The sequence below is a fragment of the Hemicordylus capensis genome, chromosome 3 (assembly GCF_027244095.1).
Source record: "Hemicordylus capensis ecotype Gifberg chromosome 3, rHemCap1.1.pri, whole genome shotgun sequence".
Taxonomy (NCBI): domain Eukaryota; kingdom Metazoa; phylum Chordata; class Lepidosauria; order Squamata; family Cordylidae; genus Hemicordylus; species Hemicordylus capensis.
The window spans coordinates 50191608-50214381 of NC_069659.1; the positions used below are offsets into that span (position 1 = coordinate 50191608).

At 42.9% G+C, this 22774-nt stretch overlaps 1 protein-coding gene across 7 annotated transcripts in view; it reads right to left on the reverse strand.

Moving 5' to 3' along the window:
* GRAMD1C (GRAM domain containing 1C) overlaps positions 1-22774 on the reverse strand; it is a 118521-nt gene that overhangs the window by 68796 nt on the left and 26951 nt on the right. The window contains exons 2-3 of one of the 7 annotated variants that reach the window (XM_053305877.1): positions 5564-5723; positions 4572-4661 (exon numbers count right to left, since the gene is read on the reverse strand). The exons of 5 other annotated variants lie outside the window; for them this stretch is intronic. In XM_053305877.1, the coding sequence (XP_053161852.1) occupies positions 4572-4661; positions 5564-5680 (207 nt within the window). In that variant the 5' untranslated portion in view covers positions 5681-5723. Of the gene's footprint in view, positions 1-4571; positions 4662-5563; positions 5724-12018; positions 12249-22774 lie in introns of those variants that run through there. One more of the 7 variants, XM_053305880.1, reaches the window with a different exon arrangement.

Consider the following 22774-nt stretch of genomic DNA (forward strand, 5'->3'; position numbering starts at 1 on the left):
CAGGAGCACTAGTGGCTGAGAGCAGTGGAAAGAGAAAACCACCTTGGGCAGAAAGGTAGCATCCAGATGGAGAACCATCTTGTCCTTGTGAAAAATCAGGTAAGGAGGGTCCATCCTGAGGGCTCTGAGTTCACTTACAGTGACCAGAAAGGCTACCTTCCAGGATAGTGGTCAATGGTAGCCAAGGGCTCGAACGGTGGACTCATAAGGCAGGAGAGGACAATGGAGAGGTCCCAAGCCGGTACCATGATAGGATAATCCAGGAACTCATGTTGCAAACCCCGAAGGAATCATTTGACCACGGGGTTTCAAAACCATGAGGGGCATGTAGGCCACAACTGCTGCCAAATATACCTAAAGAGATGAGAGTTTGAGACCCTTTTCCTTGAAATGAAAGAGATATGGGCAAATAGTTTCTGATATTAAGGAGGCATCCAAGAGCCTCTTGGAGGAGATAAAAGCCTGGAAGCATTTCCACTTGCATGAAAATGAGAACCTTGTGGAGGGTTTTTGTGCTGCCTCTAGGATTTGTTGAAGCCTGGCAGGGAACAAGGCCATATCCTCCATGCAGTAAGCTGTGAAGGTCTGGGTGAAGAATTCACAGGGGCCAAGACGAAGAGGAGTGTGCATGCTGGCCGAGAGGCGAAGTAGGGTGGGGAACCACAGGTGGCAGGGCCACCATGAGGCAATGAGGATGCAGTCCAGGACTTCTTGTTGAATCTTAAGCAGTAATCTTGGGAGTAGCGGAATTGGGGGAAAGGAGGTAGGCAGAGGCCGGTCCATGAGAGAGTGAATGCGTCACCCATCCAGGCAGTTCCCTGTCTGGCTCTGGAACAGAAGAGGGGGTACTGGGTGTTCTCTGTGGAGGTGAAGAGGTTGATCCCTGGTGTTCCCCATTTGCGAAAGATGGGAATCAGCGACCTGCCATCCAGTTTCCACTCATGGGTGTTGGTTTAAAACCTGCTCAGGGCATCTGCTTGCACATAGTCAGTTCCCTGGATATGCACTACGTGAGGGGTAATGCGGTGAGCTATGCACCACTTCCAGAGGACCATGGTCAGGTGTAGCAGTGTTCTGGATCCCGTCCCACCTTGTCTGTTTATATACATATATGCAGTGGTGTTGTCTGTCTGGATCGTCACCACAGAATCAGAAAAGACAGGAAGAACATCTTTTAGAGCTTTGAAAATGGTAAGCAGTTCAAGGTAGTTTATGTGATGGTGGGCCTCAGCAGGTGTCCATAGGCCACTGAGATTAAAATTCTGAACATGTGCTCCCCAACCCTGTTCAGATGCATTTGTTGTGAGGTTGTGGGTAGGCGCCGGAGGTTGGAAGGGCACTCCTATGGAAAGGTGGTCTGGGTTTGTCCACCATTCAAGGGATTGATGCACGAACCAGGGGAGGCAGAGGGTGCAGGAGGGATGGTAGACTTGAGGGTCGAAATTGTGGAAGAACCAAGACTGAAGTGTGCGGGAGTAGAGACAAGCATACGGGAGGACATGAGTAGTTAAGGCCATGTGTCCCAGTAGACGCTGTAAGGTTCTTGCTGAAGAAGTGGAAGTCACCTTGATAGCCAGAGTGTGGAGGGTCTGAATTCTGCGAAGGGGAATGAACACTTCGGCATAGAGCTGTGTTGTGTAGCTTCTGCACCTTTTGTAATGTCTCATCCATCTTCTCCCCAAATAGTGCATCACTGTCAAACAGAAGATCCTCAATACGCATGCGGGCCTAATAAATGAGACCAGAAGACCTTAGCCAGGCATGGCAGTGGAGGGCGATGGAAGCGGCCATTACCTTAAGTCGCAGACTCTGCCAAGTAGCACGCAGAGTAGAGTTCCTGTTTGGTAAGGAGTGCCACTTTTTTTAAGGAAAACTTTGGCGGGATCGTTTTTTATCCGCAGGAAGGTACTCAAGAAAAAGTCTCAATTGTTCCCAGGGGAAATGATTGTTCTTAGTGTTATACGCCTGATAGTTAGCTATCTTCAGGTGAAATGCCGAAACTGTATACAGCTTTTGGCCTAAGAAATCAAGTTTGCGGCCTTCTCTATCCACGGGAGAGAAAGCTACACGTGTTCTATTTCACAACTCAGAGGCCTCAACCACCACTGAACTGGGTGTGGGGTGCTTTTGGAGAAATTTCCCCATCAATTCATCCTGTGTGTGCACATGGTAAAAGCTCTCTAGACACTTTGTCAGTTGTGGTAAAGAGGTTGGCTTGTGCCAGCAAGATTTTGCAGTGTCCAGAAGCGAAATCATTCAGTGGCAATGAGATAGGCATGCGTCTATGAGTCCAAAGAGGGGATCAAGGTTAACCTTAATCTGCTGGTTAAGCTGTATGCTTAGGGAGGATGCCATGCGGGACAAGTAGTGGGAATATAGCCTCTAAAGGGGAAGCTGACTTGAGGTCCACTAGCTGGTCGTTAGGGGATGAACCCAAAGAAAGAGTTTCGGTAGAGATAACGTCATCTGCCGCTGAACCTTTCTCTGCATCCTCCTCCTCAGACGACTTGGAGTCAGCCAGGCTAGGTTCTCAGTGAGTGAGATAAATGGAAAACTTAAATGAGGATCCCCCCCCCCGCCAATAGAAGCTTGGAGCACTCTGACTAGGTATCAGTCTGTCCACGGACAAAGAAAGCCTCATGAAGGAGGGGCTGGGGCAGGTGTATAGAGGAGAGGGGGTGGGGCCCCCACCAGAATTATAACAAGCTTGGGACGTTCCAAATTGGGGTCTCTGTGCAGGTGCAAGTCCATAGGTGTAAGAAGACCATGATGAAGAAACAATATTGATAATGTGGGGACAGGGAGTTACATTTACTTACTAGATTTAGATCCCACTTTTCAAAATTCAAGGCAGCATACATGAGGTTTCCAGGTAGGCTGCAGCATGGTGGCTATACCATGTTCCCTCAGAACAGGCGCTGGCACACCTCACCCAAACCCAATGAGGCTTTCTTTCTGGGCCAACTCAACCAGTTGTCCCAGATGGAAGAAAGGGTACTGACAAGCATCTGCCCTCCTCATCATCTCTATGCATGCACTGAGGAGATCCTTCCTCCTTAGCATCTCTCCCCAAGTTCTACCTCTGATAGGCAGCTCACCAAGCTGCATCCCTTTCCTTTTCCAGTCCTACTCACAAGTTAGCCCTCACTCCTGACTGAGGGAGTCTTTTACGCACTGGTGCTAGCAGTCAAGCTCTCATCTGCCTAGAAATATATAGCTATTCATTGTCTCCACAGTCAGGCTGTCATTTTCTCTGTAACTCACCCTTTGGGTTAGGCTAACTACCTTCCTCATCCTGTTCTCCCATTTCTGTGGCATTGATGTAATAGGGGTACCCTGTTTTCCCCCCACACATTAACAAATACTGAAGTGTAAGATCCCTATGGCAAATGTGTAGTTTTTCCAAGACAAAAATGTATGGTTGAAACAAAGCAAGCCAGGAGGTAGACAAAACCTGTCCCTAGCACGAAGCTTTAGCCAGAAGCTCTGCCAGTGCACCAGGGTTTCCTTTGAGAAACCAGCATAACATGGAGAACAAAAGTTTAGAATCAAGTGCAAGCTATGGGATACGTAGCTCCATCCCATGGACTAACCTGACAGAAGTACAGAAGCAGAAAGAGAGGAAAGTTGACACAAATGTTACTGGGGAAATATTGCTCTCTGAAATACAGCACATTTTTGACTCTTGATCATATAAAGATTAATGCATATGACCTGCAAGCTACTGAATTCTGAACATCCCTAGCAAAGGCACCAGCCAGCACCAAGTCTAATGTAAGGAGTGTTGTCATACTATAGTATGAAACAATCAGGGTTTGCTTGTTTTTAAATAACTAATTGCTACAGTTATCCAAGCTATTCTCCTCTACAGATACTGCAAATTGGTTTAATTTTAAATGACCTCATATAATTCCCTAACCAATATCACTTCATGACAAGTTGCTCTAGTAAGAACTAATCTGCCTACTTTACTTTCACTATCTCTACGAATGGACTAAATCTGGTTCAAATTGAGGTCCACAAGTTAGATCTGTTGTGCCTTAAATGTTCATGTGTCCGTCATTTTGGATCAGAGTGGATGACATCATTACAAACTACACCGTTGAGGTATCCCTGTGTGTCACTCACTACAACTGTACAAAATTTGGCTCAAATTGGTTAGACAGTCCTCAAGTTAGTGCACATACTCCTCAAAAGTTCACACATCCACCATCTTGGATCGAGGTGTATGACATCATCAAAAACTACACCATTGGGGAATCTCTATGTGTCCATACAGCTGTAGCAAATTTGGTTCAACTCGGTCAAGCGGTTCATAAGTTATCCCTCTTGTGTCTCAAATGTTTACGCATTTGCCATCTTGAACTGGGGTGGATGGCATCACCACAAACTACACCATTGAGGTGTCCCTGTGTGTCACTCACTACCACTGTATCTAATTTTGTTCAAATCGGTTAGACAATCCACAAGTTAGCCCACTTGCGCCTCAAATGTTCATGTGTCCGCCACCTTGAATTGGGGTGAATGACATCATCACAAACGACGCCATTGAGGTGTCCATACATCTATACCTGATTTGGTTCATATTGGTCCAGGTGCTTCAAAGTTGATAGGGGGAGACACACACATGGACACACGAAATGCCGGGTGAGCTCATAATTCTACTGGAAAGTAGGTTAAAAAAATAGGCTTTTCTTAGTTAAATACAGAGAAAATACTCAGAGGCTGTTCTCATCAGCAGCCGAGACTGGGCTAGGACAGCTAAGCTTAGATTTGGTTGTCCAAGGGAACCACCGGGAGGCGTGTGGATCCCAGCAGGGCCTCTGTGGCAAACCCGGCTAAGAAGCCAGGTGCTTAACTGATTGTGTGTCACCAGCAGCAGCTGCCAGTCACTGGGGGAATCCTCAAAATGCATCACATGCACATGCGGTGCACTGTCAGATTTCCGGGGGCCAGAGCAATGAGTCCACGCCTCAGAGGAGCATGGATCAGGGCTGATCAGGTGGGAGCACGGAGTGTGCTCCCACCAGTACAGCAGTGATCATTGTGGTGGGAGGTCGGCAAGGCTTGGGAAGCCTTCTACCTGCCCAGTAGGTCATGTGAATGGCCCCTGTCTAATTTTGCCCTTGATGAACTAAACAATACAAAGGAGGAAAAGGGTCCCCAACTCCACGTTTCCTTCATAATGCTGATATGGGGAGGGATAGGCAGCACTATCAGGGTGCTAACCCTTCACCTGCCAACCCCAATTCTCCCTTGCAAATTTTCTCCAGCAGAGAGCCCAGCTGGGACAAGAGTGTTTTCAGGGGAGAATGACCAGAGTGGGAAGGGGTTGAATAACTACAGTACCTATTGGCTTCTCAGAAAGGCATGCTGGATCTCTACTGACCCTACACCAGTTACAACAGTCTTTTGCAAGGGATTTTAAAAGAAAACACTTCATAGCCCAAAGGACAGGGACTCAGGATGCTCCAATTCATATTGGCTGGATATTAACTGTGACACCTACTCACCGATTCACTGGTGGAAAAGCTCTAAAAGTCAGGCTAGTGTTTTTACTTACATTCTTTTCCTGTTTTTCTTCATTTCCCCTGAGCTGCTCTGGAGAGAATAGTCTCCTAAGCACAGAGCATTCTTCCAATGGGCTACTGGCAGATACAGGTCTGGGCATTAGTGTCATTATGTTTCCGTCTTTGGCCCAGCCCCCCTCTTATTTGTAGAGGCTGAAGAAGAAAGATGTTGAACATTTTCAGATTAACTGGGCAATGTATGGGCAAGCGAGTTTCTTTGTTTAAAGATATATACATTACCAAGAAGACCACTCCCCAGCAGTATCACATAAAGCTAATTTACAGACATGTTATTTATGCCAAGTAATATAACATCAAGAATTACTTTCTACAAGGCAGATGTTCCCCAGGTACAAGAGAAAGAAACCAAACACTGGCATACGGTGTTGTATTGTTGAGTAAATAGGAAGCTTTGTGAGCCACCTCGAGCAGTAATGTACTGGAGGGAAGGTGTATAAATATTTTTAAAATAAAATACATAAGCAAGCAAGCTTTGGTTCCCAGTTACTTAACAGTAAATACCTTTTTAAAATTGCCTATATAATACAGTCAAAAAGGAGAAAGAATATGAATCTAACATTAAAACTGAAGACTTGATTTCCCATAGTGATTCAGCAAAACACCCTAAAGGTAAAATTGCTCTGAAGCCTGCCCTCCAGTCCTAAGCACGAGGGGTAGCCTTGATGTGAATTCGGTTTGTCCCTGGGTCCGCCTTAAGCCAATCAAACAGACTCAGTGGGAATTCCTTAGAGGCATTTTATTGCTACAGCAGTTAGCAAGGTATACAATGGGCTATCGCTCTGCATTGGTAAGGAATTCCCACTGAGTCTGATTGGCTTAAGGCGGACCCAGGGACGAACCGAATTCACATCAGCCTGATCATGTGACAAAGATCAGGAAAGGTGACAGCAGTGGAATAGGGGGAGAAGGAGCCAGATAAAATCAAGGAGCTCCTCCACATAGAACCAGACACAGGAACATGGCCCCGATTGCATTTATGACTGAACAAACCATCATTTATTCAATCATCTGAACAGACTTAATGCATTTGGCTTTAACTCATTTTGAGAGAGTTACTTTTCAAGGCATGTGTTTTCACAATCTCACATTAAAACACAACAACTTGTCAACACATGCAAATCTTTTGCATTTACCCAGAACACCCCAGAAAAATGGTGGTGTGAACTCATACTCTGCATATCTAGGGGAACAGGAACTAGAGAAATGTTTGCTGCTATTGTGAATATATATATATATCACAATAGCTGCTGTTGGTAAAATGAATGACTCTGCACTCTATATACTAAGTAATGTCTCTTTCCCATAAGGTTTCCTTCTTTTGCCTGTTATGTATGCAACAGGGGCTAAAATAGTGCTGTTAAAAAGTCGATGCTAAATAACTTCTCATAGAAGTTCTCAATGAAAAGAAGCTAAAGCATTTTGAACAAGCAAAAGGGCTGTTCATTAGGGAATGCAATTGCTTAATCACACATAGAGAAGATGGTAGGATACCAACTGAAGACAGTAGGAACATTCTACCCACTAGTATAGGAATAGGCCAGCCCATCTGGCCCTTAGAGCATCCCTTTACTCAAGGATACCACCCTTATGTATTACAGTCACTCTTCAGGCCCAACTACACATTACACTAAAAGCAATTATAACCAGTGTGCCCAATCTTTTCTTAAGTATTTTCTTCCCCAAAAAAGAAGCCACAGATTGACGGAGGCCACCACGGGCCTTACAATGAAGAACACTGCCCTATGGGGAAACTACATCTGTCAGGGGATTATGACACTTTAAACCTCACATGCAGTTTGGCCCCAGGAGGGATGGTTAACTCACATCATTGTTTAAATTACTTGTGAGCCACCTTGGAGAGCCTACAGGTGAGAAACCAGGAGGCAAGTATTTTAATCTCTCTTTTGGAGAAAATAAGGTATATTTTTAGTGCTTTATATCGTAAATACACTTCACGCACATATTAGCTGCCTATTTTACATGCTAACTAAAACTGGCAAGAGTGCTGACCCACATGTGTATTTTGCATAAGGGCCAATTACCTAAGTAGATCCCAGAAACCAGTTCTTCCAGGTAAACAAAGCAATTCTATCATGCCACCAGAATCTAAGCTGTGGATGCACACAACATGGAAATTTGAACGTATTATTATATTCAGTACAGAGAAGTCTTGAACGGAATATGCAGGGCATCCTGCCCTGTCCTTAAGCCATTAACTCACAATTAAACTGTTTAAAATTTGTATGCACTGAGTAATCACTTCTCACCTGTTCAGGAGGGTGAGGTAAGGCAAGAGAAAATAGTTTGCTAAACATGACTCATATCTACCAAATCACCCAGCACTGCACATTACTAGCACTGGTGTTATGACAGGGTGATCATACTTCCTCTGTGAGATAATCATGTGCAAAATCGCCTGGAGATTCTCCTTTTGCATAAAGCATATCCATTTCTGATGGAATGGGATGTCACCTCATAAATTAGAGGCTTTAAAAAACACGTATGATTGCTTAAAATATTTTTGCATAAATAAGCCTTCAGGGTGTTGGGTTTTTTGTTTTATAAAACTAAAGAAGCTAGTTATTTAATGGGGGACGGGGGGGGGGGGATGGGGGACAAAACGAACTATGAACTTTTAGAAATTCTGATCTGCAGAGTCCTGCCGCCTGACTTGCTTATCTCCCTGAAGCAGAATTAGAAGGCAGCAAACATTACCACACATTCCTCAGCTACTTAAAAAGCCATGAGCTAGAAAGTAGGCTGGATGGGCTACTTCATTAAAATCTTGACCTCTGTTTAAAACTTGGCAACTCTAAATATCTAGAAAGGGAGGTTTATACCCTCATGCTGATCCCAAATTCCTTTCTTTATTTCTGGTGCTTAACCCATTGTGAAAATAAAAGCAAGGAAAGCAAGGCAAACATTTAATATGTTTCTACTTAATTTGGATAACATTCTCAATTTCTATGCTAGGACCAGGAAGACCTGAGTTCAAATCACCATTCAACCATGGAACTCACAGGGTGACTCTGGGTCAGTCATGTGTCTTTCAGCCTAACCTATCTCCATAACCATGTACACCACTCTGGGCTCCTTGGAAAAAGAGCAGGATATAAATGCAATGAATGAATGAATGAATGAATGAATGAATGAATAGAAATAAATATATGCAAATTTTAATGGGTTGCATCCAAACGTACCCTTCCGTATACAGAAGGCGACTTCCACTTGCAAAAGAGATGCTTTACACCTCATGATAGAATGTTACACAAGTAAACGTAATCCAGTTATGGTTTTTCAACTGTTTAAGAGCTTGTGCAATCTTTTGCACAGAACCATGAAAACTGCTATAGAAATACCTGTTAAAGCACAGCATTAACTCTTGTACAACTGCTTTCACAAAGCATTTGCAGAACAGCACTAAACAACTGTTACCCTTCCACTCACAGTTTTTTTAGATCCAACCCAACACAGGTGTTTCCTGATATTCTTGGAAAGGAGAGCAGGACTTTCAAAGTCCGCTTGTAAGACCCTAGATCTGGGCTACCTAGCAACTCAACAAGTGTATTAAATTAGCTCGATGAGCCACCTTGGAAAATACCTGCAGTTGAAGCATCCCAAGTAAGTAATTTGAGATTCACAGATAGAATCTCTGATCCTGACAAACCCACCACCAATTCCCTATACAGCAGATGTTCAAGGATATCTTGTTCAGGGCTGTTTTGTTTATATAAAGATACTATTGTAGTTAGCGTAATTGGGTCTGCATCAAAATTCCAATATTCAAGGCAAAATGGTATGCTGGTATATGCTTAGAGCGGGTTCCATTTTGGGTTGCTCTACCTTGCTGCATTTGATATAGAGCATCACCTTTCTTGTATCCTGCAGAATATAATATAGTAAGTTAGATCTCCTCTTGGTGTAATCAATTGGCGTCGTTGCACTAGGTGCTTGAACCCTTTGCAGTTATCAAGAGTTGTATTCACTGTCTTATGTGGCTTTAGGAAGCATCTCATCAGGGCTTTCCCCCTGCCAAAGATTAAATGTACTCATTCAGAATGTCCGATTCCCATAAGCTACATATACTCTAAGCTGAGCCTTCTCTGGCACCCTGGTCATTCTCACAGCAAACAGATCCAATATTGAGCCTGTCAGTGCAGGATTCACCTATACCATATGGTGCTTGCTTCCTTTTGTGGGTCCTTCCACCACTTTTGCTCTTTAGGAAATTGAACCAGGTATTGAAGTAACCCATGCACAGGGGCATAACTACTATTAGACAAGGGGAGGCAGTTGCCTGGGGGCCCCCCTGCCTTGCCCCCCCCAGAGACACCTCACATGAATCCCCATTGCCCCCTGCCCAGCCCCAAGTCCCCTCAGCCACTTGCCCTGTTCGCCCTCTCTCCTGCTTGTCCTCCTGGCCGGCAATCTAAGCAGCAGAAAATTATAAAAACTTCTGGAACAAACAATATTATATTTATTTATTCATTCATTCATTCATAAATGCACTTATGCTCAAGTTGTTTTGCAACCCAGAAGGTCTGAGTGAGAACTGTGAAGCATGTGTGGTGCTTTTATTTTATTTTATTTTTCTTGTGTGCTCCCCAATAACTCGCAGAGACTTCAGGGTCAATCTGGCCAACATGTGAATGCAGCACCTCCATTCCAGAGGAGATGTGTGTTAAAGGGCTTTAAAAGCCTCCTGTGAAAAACCTCCTGCAATCAAACTTTACTGAATTTGTTCAAAATTCTGAGAAAACATACATAGGCTCACACTGCATGGTTGAGAGTCTCCTTTGCTAATCTGCAGCGTTTTAATAATTAGTGTTTCAAGTGTGTTCTAGGCATTAAAAGTAGCACAAACATATAGTACTCAATGTATATCACTATATATTGTGAAGTGTGTGTGTGTGTGTGTGTATTCAGTGAAATGTATTTCTAGGCAGCATACTTATTTTGAAATATCAGACTTAAATCCTTGGAGGCCTGGGGTGTGCGGAGGCCCTGGACTTTGAGCGGGGGGGGGCATTTTAAAATCTCGTCTCTGGGCCCACTCCAACCTTGCTACGCCCCTGCCCATGCATATGCTTTATTAGAAACATTACAATGTGTATGTTCCATTATGTTGCATTTTCATAAACATGGGGAAATCTAAGCACTATGGAACTATTACTTCTTTGGCCAGAAGCAGATCACACAGTGACGTGTCGGCAGCACTTCAGCTATTGCCTTCTGTAACATTTGGCCCAGAGTTGCAATGTACTTGGGACGTTTTCTTAAGACCCAGGCGTAACTTAGGCTGCAATTCTATACACTAACATGGACATAAATCATGTTATTCCTGTTCAATTACTTATAGAGCATAAGTCATTTTCCTGCAATGCCAGTGAGTCACACTGAACTCTATAAAACTTTAAGTAAGCATGTATAAGATCAAGCTGATTGAATCCCAGTTTCCTATCCTGGCTTATACTTAGACTCTGGGTTAGAACAATCTAGATTTTCTGTATCTGAACATTATGGCAAAAGTTCAAGGTTCATGAATGCTGTGTGGAACCATCAGTAAACCATGCTTCCACATGACATCCGAAGCTACAAACCTAACTTTCTAATTAGCATCTCATCAGTGCCATGAATCCACTAGATAGTCTTAAGCAAGCCCCTCTCTCTGTCAGCCTCAACTCTCTGTCTGCAATATGGAGGTAAAAAGTAATATTACATCTGATTTTTTCTTCTTCTAATGTGGAGGGTTTGTGTTTTTGTATGGAGAAGCACAATCATGCAAGACCCATTTGAACCCTGAAGCAATATAGCTCAGGCACAGAAAACCCCTCCTGTATTCTACCAAAGAAAACCACAGGGCTCTGTGAGCACCAGGAAGTCAAAATCGACTCGATGGCAGTTAAGGGACTTCACACGGAAATAAGTCCTACAGCCTAACAATGTACCAGATAACCATATTTTCTATATGTGAAATGTATCAGTCTTGTTTTAGTTATGCTTTCCCATAACAAGAAGAGAAGAACACTATTCTAAGGGAAATACAGTAGTGTACGTCTTCTGAATTCTATATTGTTCTGGCTAATCCTACTAAACAAGGATACAATAAAATGGAAAAGGCAAAGCAAAATATTTACTATATTATCCCATGGTCCCATATTTACCTTCTTGGCAGCTCCTTGTGAAAAGGCACTGTAAATACCACTCTCTCTTTGGTGGAAAAGCTAAGAAACAAACATGAAAGTCCAAAACTATCCAAGCTTACAGAAACCTCATACTGGAGCAGGCCTACTCTTGTATAGAATTTACAGAGTGACAGTAGCTTCTACATTTACTATTGAAGCCACGACATTTAAAACAACATCCAAATTTTACAGACCAAGTCTAGCTTACACAATTTTTCTTTAAGTTGCCTAATGGAACCTACCTTAAAAAGAAAGGTATAATCTCCTCTAAGGGTGAATGAACAGCAAGCTCACTGGAATCATCATAGTTGTGCAATAAAAACTCCACTATACAAAGCCAAAGTGTGCAGTGGCATCCATGCCAGTGTCTAGAGACATGACTTGGTGGGTTTAGAGTGGAGATTTGTTGCAATTTCCCAGCTCTTTACTATATATCCAAAAGTAATCTTGTGAACATCTGTGTTCATCCCAAGAGGCCAGATCACTGTTTGCAGAGAGCATTAAACACAGCTGATTTTTATGTTCAAGAACATACTGTCAGAGATGATATCATGCACACATTTGTTATGAATCAAGATGTAAGAGCAGGCCAGAGTCAGCAGTTAATAACCACACCAGGTGATACTGAAACACCTAATTAGCATGACAAAAAAATGACAGCTCACTACAATTACAGAGGGTTGCAATGCTTAACATTTTAACCTGGGAATGTCAGCAGCTGATCTGGCTCATGCCAACTGGTCTGCTACATCTTCTTAATCCTACTACCATGATGTATCTTATGACCAGACTGGTCATCAACTTACACACAATATGAGAACACCCAGTCTGCTAAGGAGTGAGTAAGGTAGAGGGGAAGAACAGTCATAGCACATCTGTTGATTCCGATTCAAAATTCTTCCTTAAAGGCATCTCAAGAAAGTACAAAATCTGTCACAAAACTCTTTCCTCACACTGTAAAAGCCACTCTCACAAATAATTATTATTGTTATTGTTGTTGTACTATCTCCATTGCCTATGCTAGCAATTTGTGGTTTAAAAGAAATTCAGCTTTGTAAACTCCCCACCACCCCCTGTTCATCTGGAGGCTGTTCTTCTTACTAGCCACAGGCAACTAGGTGGGCATAATTTACAAGCCTGAAGAAAATAATTGCTATTTTCTGCTCAGGAAATTGAGGTTAATGAACAAAGACTTTCTCAAGGACAGCTTGGGATCCCACAGGATGAACCAAGACTAGAACTGATGGCATCCCGCTCTCAGCTATTATAGCCAGCTACTCAAGCCCCAATACCTGAAATCTTTAACAGAAGAAATGTAGGACTAATCCGTATATGAGTCTCACTCAAGACCACGCAATCTATTTTAATGTGATTTTCTAGAAGGTTATTGTCTTAACTTTTGTATACCATCTTGAGATGAGTTTTATGAAAGGCAGTACATACATTGAACAATACAGACATACAGTAAATAATAAAATCTAGACCACAATGGAAACTTGCAAAGCACAAATGTTGAATTGTTGCAAACTGAAATATTTTATGATAAACGAAAAGATAAACATGCACAACAGTTAAATACTTTTAAAGGCAGAAATGAAGCTTATGATTGCCATAAAAGGAAAGTTATGCTTTTGTGAGCTACAAGACCACATCCTTCATTATTCTACACAACCAAGATTCACGATAGCCCTTGCCACATATTTAGATTCACCAACTCCAGAGACACTGAAATGAAGAGTGCTAAAAACAGAAGTATCACCAAGGAACTGTCAGAAATATTGTTTGATTTTAAACAAGATAAAACCTTCATAGTGATGGGACTACAAATTATGGAACTCTATGTACATTCTCTCCAAGTAATGTTGCTGAATTTACAACTACTTTTTTCCCTTTCCAATGTGCAGTCTAAAGCAGAAGCCCTGGGAAAAATCAACAACAAGCTGCATTTTTTTCAAACTGTGCTCAATCACAATAAAACAAGTCTCTAGAGGTGTAATTATAGCTTTATGGAAATCTTTACAGCCACATTTGGCCTAACAACTAGGATTTAATTAATGATTCGTGTCCTACCTTTCTCCACAGGTTCACTGAAAACAACGTTCCCTGAAGAGTATTTTCCTGGTATTTGGCCTCATTTATCGGCAGACATGCAGAATATGTCCTCCCCCTACACAACATTACTCCTTTACTACCTCTGCCAAAGTACATCCTGGTGGGTCCAAAGGTGTCAGCACCTGGGAATCCCTCTCCCACTCCCCTTATTAGGTATAAAAGCAGCAATTGATATGAACCATATTGTAAAAGAGGGGTGTGTGTGCGCGTGTGTGTGTGCGTGTACGCGTGTGTTTTTTACTCCCTGCTAATAGGCAAAGAGGCACCTTTTAAAGGGGTGGCTTTCTTATAGTAGGGGGAAAGTAACTGTCCCTATTCAACTCCAGCACAGCATCCCTCCAGTGATGGTTGCTGGTGCCTACCTTGTTTGTTTGTTTTTCGATTGTGAGCCTTTGGACACAGGGGACAATCTTACTACTTCTTCTGTGACTACTTTGATATTTTTATTTTTGGAAAGCAGTTGAAAAGCAAGTCTCAGTTTGTAGCTTCACCACTGTTGCTCAACTTGTAGCTTTACCACTTAGGAACATTTAGAATACACACAGAGAACATTTTATATGTTTTATTTTAAAGATACAGGTGACACCTCCTAAGTAGTTTCTTTAGAATAAATCCCACTAATTTGCCCAACTTCTTTAAACTCCACTGGAAGTGCACAGAAACATTTACTACATTTGAAAGTAATAGCGAGTAAAATTCGATCCTTGCCACTACTAACCCCAACGAAACATCTTTTAAAGTGGTGGGTCTCATATTTAGCAGGAGGAAAGCAAATGTCCCTGTCCAACCCCAATGTAGCATCTTCCTAGTGGCTGTAGCAGATATATGTATTTTATTTGATCACTCTGTTCTTTTAGACACCAGGTGAAGGCCTTTCTGTTTACTCAGGCTTAAAAAAATTTTTTTTTAAGTTTTTTAAATGTTTTGTATTATATTTTGCATTTTCCATTGTAAGATGCCTTATTTCATATGTTTTAATTGGATGTTTTACTGTTGTGTTGTTGTGAGCTGCCCAGAGATCAATTTGTTATGGGGCAGCTAACAAATAAAGTTTAGTATGTATGTATGTATGTTCTCTGAGCTCTTTTTGTTGGAAGTTATGGACTTTGCGCTATCTCGTCTCAGACAGTGGGGACAGACTAGTGAGTCAGAGGGCTAGAGGGTCAAGACACTGGTCATCCCTTCTCTACTGCTCTGACACTATCCCTTTGAAATGTAGATTGGTACTTTTAGGGATTAACTTCCTTCCTCTCTCTCTTCCCTACCTGCCCTTCTACCTTGCAACATGGCAAGCTCCTCTCCCTGCACCATGTGTGCAGAGAAGATGCAGAATCCATCTGCATCCAGCTAGATAGATAGATTAGAGATCGTAACTCCTCACTTTCCTATCTAGAATGGAGTTCCTTAATAAATGCCTTATATATTGATTTGAAACTATGAATTGGCTCCAAGTTACTTTACTCTCAGCATACACACATGCCTAAGTGAATTCCGCTGTGTTGTGCCTCTGTGCACTCTGCTATAATGAAAAGGGATTCTCTTACCACAGAGAATTTCCAACACTTTTGGGGACAGGGAACCATCTTATTTCTTTCCTATGTAAACCACTGAGATTTTTGTTGAGAAATGGAATATAAGTAATTAATTAATTTATCATCATCAAGTCATCTCATTCCAGCTATCTGAGAGCCTTTTTGTGATGCTGAGCAACAAACATGGGACTGAAGATCTCAGATCTGCAAGTGATTCACTACATGAACTCTGACATCAAACTTCTGACTCAGATTTCCCATGCCCTGAGTATAATTAATAATTTAAGAATGTAATCAAGGATAACTCAGATAATGCTTCCAGGCCCAGAGCAGCTGAGCAGTAGCATTTGACTGATCAGACTCCAGTATTTCATTGAATAAAGACAGAATGGTTTTTAATGCTGGTTTCAGCTAGGTTGCAAAATTAAACTGCTTGGAAATTAGGATTTCTTCTCTTTCATAGTTCTGTGTCTCTATCAGTGGCAGCTGCTGCTTAAGAGTTAACACTAGATAGAACACTGGAGAAAAACAGGTTGCTTACCTGTAACACATGATCCTTGAGTGATCCGGGGTATTCACACAACTGGGATCTGTGCCTGAGCAGTAGCAATTCTGGGTAGATTCTATAGCTCTGCGCAGCACTCTGGCTCTGCCACCACTCAAGCATGACCATTGAAAAGGGCAGTTGGAGTGTTGCAATCCTTGGTTCCTGGATGATCACCAGCTCTTCAGTGACCATTGTAAAAGGAACTGGACAAGGTGAGTGAGGAAGCACATACATTAATGTTAACCATTAAACGTAATGACCCATCCTCCAATCTTAGCGGGGAGGACAAGTGGGATGTGTGAATACCCTGGTTCATTCAAGAATAATCTGCTACAGGTAAGTAACCTGTTTATCCTTGACATGATCCCAGTTGTATTCACACAACTGGGTGATTAGCAAGCTCCTCACTAGAGGCGGGCTTATGCCATACCTACCTGCACATTAGTTTACGTCAGAATCTGCTTCAAAACACCCCTACCAAACGAAGCATCATGTGTGGACTGTAAGTCCAGTGTGTAGTGCTTGATGAATAGGTGTTCAGAAAACCATGTTGCAGCTCTCTGAATATCTTTTATAAATACGCTGGACAGATTGGCTGCCAAAGACCCCACCACATGGGTAGAATGTGCTCTGATGTCACTTGGTGGGTTTTTATTCGCACACTTATAAGATTCAAGTATCGCCAAGACAATCCAGTGTGACAGTCATTGATGTGTAATTTTTTTGTCCTTTCTTGTCATCCTATAGGAAACAACAAGCCTTGCATCTTTCCTAAAGGAATGTGTCCTATCCAGATAGAAGGCTAAGGCATGACAAATGTCCAAGGTATGTAACGATTTCTCCAAATCAGACTTCGGGTGTGGGAAAGACTATGTCCTGATTGATGTGGAAATTTGTATTAACTTTTGTTATAAAGCGCAAATCCATGCGGACAACCTTGTCTCTGTGGAAGTGGACATAAGGGGAGTCTGACCGCAAAGCACTCAACTCATGACCTGACGAGCAGGCATCACAGCTATTAAGAATGCCATCTTTCTGGAAAGAAACTTTAACGGTATAGTTGCCATGGGCTCAAATGGTTGTTTCATGAGACCTGCCAAAACCAAAGACAAACTCCATTAGCTGACTGGCCTCCTAACAGAAGGATACATGTTCTTTAAACCTTTAAGGAAATTTTTAGATAGTGGATGAGAAAAAACAGTTCCTGAATCCACTCCAGCATGGCAACTGGAAGTTGCTGCGAGGTATACTCTAAGAGAGGAATTTGACAACCCAGAAAACTTCAGGTTGGAAAGATACATAAGGATTGAATTACAGTAGCTGATGAGGAAGAAAAAGCATACGCAGTAGTGTACGACACAAACCTTTTCCCATTAGTGGTGCAAGTCTTCCTAGTGGATGGTTTCCTTTCATTAAACAAGATCTTTTCTAACAAGGCCTCACTTGCTGCAGTCCCATTATCCTCCAGGCAGTGAGCCTCAGCGTCTGCACGTCCACATGTAGGACTTTCCCTTCTTGCATTAAAAGAAGATCTGGGACCACTGGCAGCACTTTCCTTCTCCCTCTCAACAGCTTTGGGACCATGGGGTACCACATTTGTTGAGGCCAGTTCAGTGTAATCAGAATGCAGTCTGTGCCATGATGCATTATTTTGTTCAGCACTCTTGAAATCAGTGGAAGTGGCAGGTAAATACAGTGTTTCGCCCCCACGGCAGGAGAAAGGCATCCACTAATGAATCCGCACCCACATTTGCATGTGAGCAATACTGAGCACATTTCACATTCAGCTGTGAAGTGCACAAGCCCACTTCCAGTGTCCCCCACATGTCCAAGATGGCATTGAGATATTTGACGAAATACTCCATTTGTAAGCATCTGAGTGGAAGATCTCGCGACTCAAGACAGCCACCTCCACATTGTCCATGCCCTTGATGCGAACTGTGATGGGATGAATCCCATATTGTATACACCAGTCCCATATCTAGAGTTAGACTGCACAAGGGGTGTGGCACAGTACCCTCAATTGCTTACCTAAGCAATTGCTGTGGTACTGTCCATTACGAGTTGAACTACCTTCCCTTGGATTAAAGGCCAAAAGGCCTTCAGACCTAGGAAACAAGCCAGAAAGTATATTCTTTCTAGGATTCTGCCCAAGGCTTGTTCACATGGTGCAAGAGACACTGAGCACCCCATCTGGCATCCAATGTCACAATTATTTCCAGAAAGCCTGGTTGAAAAAAAATCCCTTCCCTCAGGTTGAGGTCTTCGTTCCACCAATGGAGGGAGTCATGTACCTTCTGTAGTAATGTTAAGACTTGCGACGGAGACCACATGAGGAGGCTAAAATTCCTCAAGAACTACAGCTGCAGCATGCACATACAGTATATAACTTTGCATGTGGGACAGCAGAAGTACATGAAGCCATCAGACCCAACAGCACTTGTATCTGCTTTGCTGTGTGAACTGGGGCATTTAGAGCAAGAGTAACATGTTTTCTCAGCTTGGATATGTACATTCCAGAAGGAACACTCTCTATTTTTCTGCATCCAACAGAGCTCCAATAAAAGAACAGTCTGTGCAGGGACCACATTTGACTTCTTGTGGTTGACATTTATCCCTAAGTCTGTCAACAACTGTAGCAACACATGTAGGTCCCATTCTAACTTCTCCTTCGACTGGGCTGTCAGAAGCCATTCATCTAATAATGGATAGACTGCCATGCTGAGGCCCCAAAGAAATGCTATAACAACTGCCATGTTCTTTGTGAAAAACCTTCACTAAGGTGAAAAACCTTCACAAAGGGGGCCACTGAAATCCCAAATGGCAGGACTTTGTACTGGTATCCTGCATTCCAATTCCATTGCAGAGTTATGGTCGTATCCAAATATGAAAATATGCATCTTTCAGGTTGATCACAATGAACCATCGATCGCACATTAACAGCTGGATTATGGATGCAATAGAGATCATACAGAATTTTGTATGATCTGTATGGCATCGTTTCATACCCCTTCAGTCTAAGATCGGACGAATTCATCCAGCACCTGAAAATAACTCGAATAAAATCTGCACAACCATGCGGGACACTCTCTATTGCATCCTTCTCCAGAAGCAATGCAATCTCTTCCCATAAAGCAGGAATAGGGGTAGTGTACTTGATCCCTAGAAAATAAGGGCATGGATGAAACACTATTGCGTATGTACTTTCCATTGTTCAGAACCCATTTGTCCAGTGTGATTCATTCCCATGTTGAGCAATGATTTGCCAACAGGGTAACTGGAAAAGATATGGGCATTGAATCCTGGTTTAAGACATCAAAGGCTTGGCTTTGCACCCTCATTCTATTTCAAGCAAGAGGAAGCGAGTTTGCCACACTGTTGGTAAGGTCTAGAGGGATCTCTAACAGACCTCTTGTAATCATGTTTGTCCTGGTTTTTTTAATTGAGGCTTGTATTTGAAATACAAAGAGCCAGACAAGTAAGATTGCTTCGGTTTAGTAGAATAACTAGGCTGGGTTGTGAGTACAGCAAAAGGCTTTTCAGTAAGCTTAGATTTTTTAAGCTTTTCCAGTGTGTCATCCGTCACTTTATTGAAAAGACTATCCCCTCTGAATGGAAGGTTCTTGGTCTTTTCTCTGGTCTCATATTGAAGCATGGATAACCTGAGCCAAGCATGACGGTGTAGGATGATGGCACCTGCCATATTATTGGACTCACAGTTCATCAAATGACAAACAGCACTGATCTGCTGCCTAGTAATATCAGGGGAATTCTGTTGGAGATCCTTGATCTTTGCTTCCCTTTCCTCTGTTTTGGCATTTGCTAAGTCCTCCCAAAGCACATATGGAAAACGAGACATACAAGCCATAAAACTGGTGATACACATCGCAAGAGTGGGGAAAAATGATGATCCAATCTAATCTAATTTTTGGCCCTCTTTGTTTATGGGAGACACGTTATTCCAAATGGAGTGAGAACAAGAGGCACAGTCTACAACTAGAGAGTTAGGCACCGGATGTTTAAGAAGATATTGACAGTTTTCCTCCAGATACATATTTTCTGGGCGTCCTGAAACTGGAGCTCTACTGAATGGCTTTTGCCACGCTTGTTGGGAAGCCTGCAGTAACACCGGCAACATTGGCAGCACAGTTGGTTATGAAGCCTTTGCAGTTTGCAGGAACTTGAAGATAGGGTCTTAGGACTCTTCAGTCACTTGTTTCAACTTCAAGAACATGAGGCCAGGAACATAAGCTATTTCAATGATGAGGGAATGATAATTCCTATGCTCCTCTTTAGGCGAGTCAGAGGATGTCTTTAGAACCTCATCACTGGGTGATGGTTCAGAAGGTGTTTCAGGACACTGAAATTCTACCTCTGATCCAGCATCCGATTCACCATCAGAAGATTCCTCACTGACTGGTATCGATCTGTCAGCACCTTCATCTGGGTCTGGTTCTTGTGGGAGTCCCACAGGAATGGAAGTCATAACCAGAAAAGAGATAGGTCGTGCAAATGGTGGAAACACTGGTGCATCAGATCCCAATGGTTTTGGAGGTGACGGTTGTGTATCAGTTTGTGTTGCCATGTTAGACTAGCAAACAGGCACCGTGGACGAAGCAGGAGTCACTGTGTGTATCACTAGATATGAAGGTTGAACATTTCTAGGTCCCTGAAAAACATCCTCATCTCCCACAGTAACAGAGAAAGGCATAATGTGCATGGGTTGACCATAGCAATCTTATTGCATACAACAGTCATAAGAGGACTTTGGCGCAGGAAAGTATGTTGTATAGACCCTTCTATGAAAATCAAAATCCCCTTTGCCATGAGCGCACCATGTAGTTGGTGCGGGATGCAGAGGGCTGTAGAGAAATTTATTCTCCCCTGCCATGACTGATCTGGTTTCCAGGGGTAAATTCTGTGACACTTGTCATCCAAGGGTGAACGATGCAGGGCAGGAGACATTGTGGGTGTCTTGGGTATTTCTATGGCATCATCAACCTCAACAAGGTCCTCTCTAGTAGAATAACTTGGTAATGCAAAATAGGTGCCAGATAATGCAACTCTAAGCATAGATGGAATGGCCAAGATATTTCCAGTTTATCAGATGTCACTGCCACAGATTGAGGTGTGGTCAATGCATCTAGGGTTAGAAGTGTGCGTGTGTGTGGGCGATGCAAATGGGACGTCGGCACAATGCTCAACCTTGGCACCATCAAAGCAGGATTCTTCAATGTCAAAATCCTCGATGTTGAGTCCTCTGAAATCGTAGGCTGCGGCGGAGATGCAGTGGCAGCCACAGACACAGAAGCTATCAATGCTGACGTCAAGACTGAAGTCAGGGCTTTAGCTTGTGCGGTCCTCAATGTCGAATCCTTTGATGTTGGTGTCGAAATAGTCTTCTCATGCTTGAGATCTATCGACTTTGAGTCTCCATGTGGGAGTCTCCTGCCCAACTTAGGTTTCCCCTCTTTAGCCTCTTTTAAGGTCAGTGGGGTTGTCAGGGCTGCCTTAGACGACGCTGCTTGTGCCATCGATATCAACTGTCTCAGTGTCAGTAAGGCACTGCCATCGATATCAACTGTCTCAGTGTCAGTAAGGCATCAACATTAAGACTAGGCATCTTGTGAACCAGAGTTGCTGTGGTAGTTATGGTAGACCCTTTTGGGAGGGCTTTCACTGGGGTTGCCATTGGAGTAGCCAATGGCATCGATACTGACACTGAAATTTTTTCTGGCATTGACATGGAAGATCCCTACAAGCGCCCACTAAATTATAAAGAGCATCCTTTAACTGAAGTTCTCTATTCTTCCTTGTTTGTTTAGAAAAAGACATACAAATTTTACAAAAAGTTTGTCGTGTTCTTCCCCAAAACATAGGAGGCACAAATCATTCCAGTCAGAGGTGAGGAGTTTTGATTTACATTCCCCATACCGCTTAAAAGTATTTTTCTCTGTCATGAAACATTTCAAAACAGCTCTGCAAACAGAGCAAAGAATAATAAAATTTGTTTTTCTCACTTTTTTCCAGGGACTTGAAAGGCACTAACCAACAAGTCTTAGAGCAAGAACCTCCCGATGCTACCTCAGCACCGGTCAGAAAGGAACTAGTACTACTATGGACATTTATATACCGCCCTTCAACCAAAGTTCTCAAAGCAGTTTACATAGAAAAATAAATAAGACATAAATAAGATGGTCCCCTGTCCCCAAAGGGCTCACAATCTAAAATGAAACATCAGGTTGACACGAGCAACAGCCACTGGAGGGATGCTTTGCTGGGGCTGGATAGGGCCACTTGCTCTCCCCCTGCTAAATAAAAGAGAATCACCACTTTAAAAAGATGCCTCTTTGCTCAGTTAGCAAGGGTTAGAGAACTGAGGATAGAGACACTCCAGTCACCCTTTGCAATGGTCATGCTCGAGTGGTGGGCAGGAGCAGAGCATCGCATAGAGCTATAGAATCTACCCAGAATGGCTACTGTGCAGGCACAAATCCCAGTTGTGTGAGTACAACTGGGATCACATCAAGGATCCCCACATTCCTATTGTTTTCAGATCAATCTACAGCCTATAGCCCCTGGTGGCGCAGTGGTAAAACTGCCACCCTGTAACCAGAAGGTTACAAGTTCAATCCTGACCAGGGGCTCAAGGTTGACTTAGCCTTCCATCCTTTCGAGGTCGGTAAAATGAGTACCCAGAATGTTGGGGGCAATATGCTAAATCATTGTAAACCGCTTAGAGAGCTCTGGCTATAGAGCGGTATATAAATGTAAGTGCTACTGCTATAGAGGAGATTGTTCAATTCC